The sequence below is a fragment of the Atta cephalotes genome, assembly GCF_000143395.1.
Source record: "Atta cephalotes unplaced genomic scaffold scaffold00065, whole genome shotgun sequence".
Lineage (NCBI taxonomy): Eukaryota > Metazoa > Arthropoda > Insecta > Hymenoptera > Formicidae > Atta > Atta cephalotes.
Genome location: NW_012130129.1, coordinates 660,281 through 668,010, shown reverse-complemented (window position 1 = coordinate 668,010; position 7,730 = coordinate 660,281). Strand labels below are relative to the sequence as shown.

Here is a 7,730-nt window from a genome sequence, read left to right as displayed (position 1 = left end):
TTCTCTCTCTCTCTCTCTCTCTCTGCATAATCTCTTGCCAGAGAGAAGAGAGGAAGAGAATGACTGCGCGACGAGAAGGAAGAAGGACACGAAGACGGGAAACGAGAGTTCGCAGCTTATACGAGTAGACGTGGAGGCAGACAGAAGGAGTCAGCACAGAATATACAATCAGCATGATTGTTTGACACCCCATAATCAGCGTCCTTACCCCTACTACGCCGACAACATCGTGGCTTCACCGTTCGTTTTATCCCCTCCTCGCCCGCGCCCGTTTCTCCTTTTCCTGGTGCTCAAGCAGGAACGGAGCAGGCACTCCTCTCCGTTCCTTTCACGTTGATATCACTTGAGAGAGATCCATTCCTCTCCTCTCTTCTCTCGCCTCTCATTCCTCTCGCATCATCTCTTTGGGTACCTACTCGGTCCGTTGCCACTGCGCGCGGGGCCTCATTACCCCGATCATGACTCGAAATGAGACTCGGCGGGGCAAGGAAGAAACGGACACGGTTATATTATAAGAGACAGAAATAATGCTCGCTTCTCTTTTTTTTTCACTTAGGGACCTCCCAACCGACATGGCATTTACTCTTTCAGTGAAGACAATGCATGCGGTAAGAATTTGTACTACGAAATTTACACATGGAATTGCGATACACTCAGAAAGCAATTGTCGAATTATCCTGCAGTATTCGAGGAAAATTGTGCAAAATCTTTTTACTCTCTTCTTATTTCTATTTTATTTTCTAAACTATCGAAGCGTAAATCTTATCAATTTCACGTAGTTACCCGCTATTACATTTTTACTCTTATACCTCTGATAGGATTTTTAGCGATTTCACTTCTTCTTATAGAACTTTCCGGCACGTACGTGAGATTTAGAAAGCAATCATGAGATGACGAAGTCATGGAGAGCAGAGGCGAGGAGGAGAAAGAGAAGGAGGAGGAGGAGGAGGAGGAGGAGGAGAAGGAGGAGGAGGAGGAGGAGGAGGAGGCGAATAGGTTTGATTCAGTAACGTCGCAAGCGAAGCGAACCGAAGATAAAAGGAAGAATTGCGCGAGCGAAGGGCAAAAACAACATGGATCCAGCTCCGGATCGATCGAGAAGAGACCGATCGATCCCTGGTATTACGCAGACGTGCACGTGAGTCGTACGTGAGTGCACGGGCATGTCGGGTGTGCCGTCAGCAGAAAGAGTCCGAATCGAGTGAGAAGAATTATCTGAAGATGGAGGGACTGCTAAAGACAAAACGGATAGCTCTCCACCTCTTTCCTTCGAGTCTGACGAGAGGGAGAAGATTACATTCACTGACGCGCTTGGTCATTTTGCACCACGAGAGTCTGGTGTGTATCGAAGTTAGGAACTTCTCATTAGAGACGTGAAGAAGGAAAGGAGTATCGAATAAACGATAAATGGAATATTTACCGAGATTGCGAATCCATTTATGAAAAAGTAGTTGAAGCAAGATGTATCGTTGACTAGTCTAGCTTTTGATGGCCTTTTACACTCTAAGCGGTTAATGAGTTGTTTTACATTTTTTTTGGAGTTTTTTTTCGTGCAATGATAAGCTTTGCGCGGATAAACAAGCTAATTACGATGGCTGATCCATAGAAGTGTCTCGAGTGACGAGAAGTCTCAGTCCGGAAGGTGACGGAGGACCTGATCGCAGAGCGAGAAGAGGCGAGGAAGCCGAGGGTTGTGGAGGAGGAGATTAGGGCAAAGAGAAACCGCAACGTAGCTTCAAAGAGGTCTCACCAGCCAGAGGCGCGTCTACTTAACTTTGATCAGGTCGAGACCGCTGATGCGAGACGAGCCGTGCAGAAATAAAGTGCCTTGCTTCGACCTTCCCGCCTTTTTGCATCCTAAATTATCTCGATAGTTCGAAATATCTGAAGCTATCCGAGGCGCGGAGCACGAATAGCTTCTGTCGTTGTCGAGCGAGAGAAATGATCGCTTTTTTGTCAGTTGGACGAATTTCTATCGTAATTGAAAGAACGACTTCAAGTCGCCGTGATAATTTTCAAATAATTCTTTATCGTTTTTATCAGAAAGAAAATTTTTGTCGAGTGGAAAAATTTTGAGCGAAGAAAAATATCTTCGCAGAGGTCTCGGTATCCATGACCGATGACATTCTTCCATGAGGAGGAGGACACTTTTTCCTCGTGCTATGGCGACGCAACGGTGCATCGAGAGAGATCGGCAAGGAGGGAGATGGAAACGGCAGGTTGAATGTCGTTATTACGTTGAATTAGAGGGTGCAGAGCCGGAACGAGGTATGAAACTATTACCTCGCGAAACGGCAGAGATCTTCTCTCTTTCTCTCCCATTCCGGCATCTCCCACCTCTTCCTACCTCTTCACCCTCTCGCGACAAAGGGTTGGGTGGGGTAGAACGCGTTTCGAGTCGCTCTCTGCGAAGAATGTTGTGCGAAGAGAGATGATGATAGCGGCACACCACGCTTGTGATATTCATCACATAAGCCAAAGAAGCAAATAAACTGGAAGATGTTGTTTCTACTTTAACACTTAGATCAGCGGTATGTAAATTTTTACTAGATTATAAACAAGCACCAATTTCTGGGATAATGTTACTGCAGAGTACTCAATCATCATACTCATCGCATTGTACTCAATGCGATGGAAAGAACCGTTTTGCTGATGTATTTAAAAATTTAGATCTAAAAATAATTTTGTTATTTTAGAGCATCAAATTAATCATGTAGAACACTTAAGTATTGCTGAAATGCTACGAAAAGTTTTAACATTTTAGAAACTAATTTTAGTATCTTACATAATTATTTTGAGGGTCTAAAAAAATGATTTTTAGATCTATATCCAGCTATATTTTTAAATATTTCAATAAAACGTTCTTTCCTGAAAGCTTTCTTCGAAAAATTCATCCAATAAATAAAATAAATATGTATATATATATATATATATATATATAAATATATATGTATATCTTTAAAATAATTCTTGTTATAAATGTAAAAAATTTTTTTTCTTCTTCAAAAAGAAACGTCTACAAAAAATTATACAATATCGAAACAATATTATTGTATTTTTAATTTTTTGGAAAAAGATCTCTTAAAGAGAGATTCATATTCGTTTGTATCATGAAGATTTATGCGCTGTTTGCTTCAGTTTTAAATAGAAAAAAACATTTGCATTTTATTTATTTAATTTTAACGTGTAAATTCTAATGAGATTGTGTAATATTATTCACATACAACAAATCGAATTAACTTAGAATTATCAGAGCGATTTAAAATAGGCAACAACAAGAACTTACCGCCGTGCTGAGGACTACGCTTATAGCAATCCTGATGAACGGAAGAGCCGCCAGTAGCCCCGAGGTGTGTACTGGAAGCCGGCGATGCGGTCGGGTCGGTGTTGTTGGGGTTGGTGCAGGCACCGCTAACCGAATTCGTGGTGACGTTGTTGCCAGTCTGCTGGTCGTGTAAGTGACTGCTGCTGTGATGATGGTGATGCTTATTCCTCCCGAACGATTCGAGTTCTCGCAAGTGGGACCTGAACGAGGTCGGTGCATCGAGGAAGGGTCTTTGTCCTAGACCGAGCGCGCGGAATTGCTGATGTTGCTGCCCTGAAAAAGAGTTATTTATTACATATATATATATATATATATATACATGTATCGTATTATTCGTACTATTCGTTTGTAAGTTTGTGTAGTTTAAATTTTAATCAATGTTAACCCTAATTGATATTCGAGACTCCAGTGGACTCGAACATTTTTCCAAATATGCCAAAGATTTTGATGATTTATAACAAATGTTTTTCATTTGTTATAAATTTGATATAATTTTAAATTACATAATCTTATTTTTTTGAATTTTGATCTTTAAAATAAAAAAATATCGTTCAATTACATAAATACATTAATAAATTACGTAAATTTTAAATACATTAATTTAAATTTTGCCGGATAAATTGAATACCAGTGAATACCAGTTTAAAGAAATTTCGGAACAATTAAGATAGTAATTAAGATTAAAACTTGAAGTAAAAAAATGAAATGAAATTCTAATGTTTCTTTTTTATTACAAATCACTTCGTGAAGAATTCCAAAAGACGCACTTTAAATATTTTCTTTAGATGTAATTTGGATTTTTCTATCGCTTTGACACGATTCGGACATGTGGAATTTCTAAATCGGGCAGATTGACCAATGCGCGTCTACGTCATTAGTCCAATAGAACAGGATAATGAAGAAACTCGACCTCTCTTCCCTTGATAGACTTCAATAGCATTCCTCGCATATCTGGAACCTCACGGATAGACAGAATCTCGAGCCAAGTATCGCAGCGCATACATAACGTGGGTATTCCGATTCCCTATTACATCGGATCCTAATACACGCTTGATACATATTGTTACATGACAATGCACATGACTCGGCACGTGCACAAGCTCGGCACGTGCACAAGCCCGGACATAATAATCGGTGCATAGACGAAATATGTTAGATGTGGGATAATTGATAGACTTCAAAGTTTCGTTTATCTCTCTATAGAGTTGTCTCTCTCGGCATATAAGTATTAAAAGTTTGAAATTACAGAGATTAACTGATAAATATTGAAATGAAATTACAAAGATCATTAAGAAATAACCTTTCCAAAGTGTAAAATTCATTTCAAGGAAATACATAGCATGAGACAAGAATTAAATGTAACATACATTTTCAGATGTGTCAAGAGTTATGAGCTTTCTACAATAAGCCATTACCTAAGGTTTAAGTCTTAAGCCATAAGATATTGACCACTCACAGTCGAATGTGAGAAGAATAATCGATTATAGTTGGTTGACTTCTTATGGCTTAAGATTTGAACTTAAGTAATGGCTTATTGTAGAAAACCTATTAGGGTGAAAGCACAGAGTCTTGCATAACGCATAATGCATAATGCATAAGAAAATGAACCAATCAAAATCCTTCTTTTTTCTTTCCATAAAACTCCTTCCATAAGACTCTGACTGGTTGATTTTCTTATCCCGCAAATACAATAGAGTAGTAAGCCTTAAGCCTTAGAAATTGATCAATCATAATCGAATGTGAGAAGAAAAATCTATGATTGATCAATTTCTTATGGCTTAAGGCTTGCTATTATGGGGATTATGCGTTCTGCGTTATGCAAGAATTTGTATTCCTTAATCTTCATAATTTAAGACTTTTAATATTTATATACCGATGTCCATAGAAAAAGAGAAACAATTCAGAAACTCTGAAATCTATCAATTATCTATAGGTAACAAAAGTAACACGTTTGCCTTCATCGTTTTCCCATGCTTCTCTCGCAATCTCTTTCTCTCCTTCAACGGTTTCCGCACGAAGGAGAAGCCGAGAGGCTAGGCGCAAATTGTTATTCTTCAAGGGTAGAAGAGGAAGAAAAAGAGAGAGAAAAGGAAAGGAAGGTAGTGGAGAGGAAAAAGACGGGGAAACGAAGGTAAAGGAGAGAGAAAGAGAAAGAAACACCTCCGGCCACGAGGGCGAACGACAAATAAAGTTCGACCACAAACTGCACGAAATTGTCGGCGAGCCCAGATGGTCAGCTTCAGTGCTCTGAACCGATGCCTACAAGATTATTCCTTGCTACCGACTACCACGATCGGCCCGCGCCAGAAGATACTACAAGCGAGGGGCCCATGTATAGGGCCCGCGCAGATCCCACGACTTCTCACGTACCGGACGCCGATAATGCCCCAAACGTACGGAACGTTACGCAGCGATGGGCCTGTCGATGTACTCTTTGCTTCGCTCTCGCGAAAGGTCAAACGGTAGACACGAACTTCTACTGTAAAATCTTTTCAGTAAAAGTGGATGTTCGAAGAAATTTTTGAGACATCTGTGTGATGATTCAATGATAGAGATAAAATTGTTGTGAGATTTTTAGATATATACGGATTCCTTGCACAAAATAGAAATTATAGATATTGAGACATTAAATATTATATTCGCATATATCAACGCAGCTATAATTTCAGTAAAAGTGAATACTTGAGAAATTTTTTGAGGGACAGGCAAATAATTTTCAATAAAAAGAGGTAAATCTCTCTCTCTTTCTCTCTCTCTCTCTCTCTCTCTCTGCCAGGAAAAATGCTCTTTCTCTTGATTCATATAAGATTAATTGTAACATAATACATTTCAGATCCACAAGTTCGAATTTTGGCTGAGATAACATAAATTTTTTGCAATAAATTTTTTGCGTTATTCTAATTGTAAGATGTTTATTAGCATCATTATTATTATATTATCAATTTAATTTGAGTTGTGATATTACTATTTCATGTTTTACTTAAGATTGCATTTTCAAGATCGGCTGCGATCAGTGCACAATTTGAAAAACTGGAAAATGTATTTAAAAATTCACATAGAAACATTATTAAACAAAAAAAATTCATTTATTGAAGTATCTAAAATTTCGATTAAAATGAACGCTTGAAAAATTTGTGCAAAGAAGCCGTATATAAAATTTCACAACGCGATTTCATCTACATCACTGAATCATTTCTAAATTTCTCAAGCGTCTTTTATTGAAAGTATAGCCACGTTGATAGAAAGTGACACAAGTAAAATTAGAATTAGAGTTGCAGTGTTCGAATTTTGAAAACTTATGATGTAGTTTTACAGAATACAGATTTGTTCGTACACTGTTAGAAATATAATTATGAGTTTCCTTTATATGTAACTGAAGCTCGTGGTTATGAAACGAAATTAAAAGTAATAAATGATTTAACTGCAAATTAACAGTAGTTACTTAATTACAGTAGTTACTTAAATGTAATGGAATGTACAAAGAATTATAAAATTTAACATATTTTTCATAAAAGCTTATGAAAAATATGAAAAATACATTAAATTTCATAAATTTTTATGAAAAATATATTAATTTCATATACACAAATATACTTTTCAGTTATAAATACATTCAGTTATAAATTTAATGTAATGTCATGAAATTAAGTTCAAATTGTGTAACTTAAAAGTATATTAAATTTCATGAAATCTTTAACAGTACATGTATAAAGCGCTCTCAATTTATTATATTGTGCTGCAAAAGGCAGTAATAAAAGCCAAAGAATTAACAAAATATTAAAACTGTTAAAAAAATAAATATTATTTTTTAATAAAATTGTTTTTTAATTTAGTATTAAATATAAAATATTTATTATCAATTTGAAAGCTATTAATGAATAATATGTATTCAATTAAGTAATTGAATATATATTGAGAAGTATGTGTATAACACGGAAAGAAAGTGAAGTTATGCGTATTTATTGTTTTAATTAAAACGTTATTTTAAATAAAAATTTTTTAAATGCTATACTGAAAGTTATTAATTTTAAACTGTATTGATTTTCTATCAACACAATGATGTAATCGTGACGAGTGCAATCTGGCGTTAGTAAAGAATGCAAATATAAAAAAAAGAAGATGCTAGAGGATCACAGAAGAAAAGACATACGAAAAACATTTAATTACAATAAACAAGAATGATGGTGATATAACACCTTCATCAATCGTCTCTCCGGCTTGTGAAACACGGATAAGAAGAGAGAGAGAGAGAGAGAGAGAGAGAGAGAGAGAGAGAGAGAGAGAGAGAAGAGAGAGAGAGAGAGAAGAAGAGAGAGAGAGACAATACTACACTCACACGACGACGTAGTGGTAGGTACTTATACTAATAACGTAAGGTAGGTCGGGCGGTACCGGTACCGGGGAA

General features: G+C 36.8%; 1 protein-coding gene across 1 annotated transcript in view; it reads right to left on the bottom strand.

The window, feature by feature from the left end:
* Positions 1-7,730, bottom strand: part of LOC105623833 (protein lozenge) — a 38,527-nt gene that overhangs the window by 17,842 nt on the left and 12,955 nt on the right. Inside the window, exon 4 of the mRNA XM_012205208.1 lies at positions 3,287-3,598. Coding sequence (XP_012060598.1) covers positions 3,287-3,598 — 312 coding nt within the window. The remainder of the gene's footprint in view (positions 1-3,286; positions 3,599-7,730) is intronic.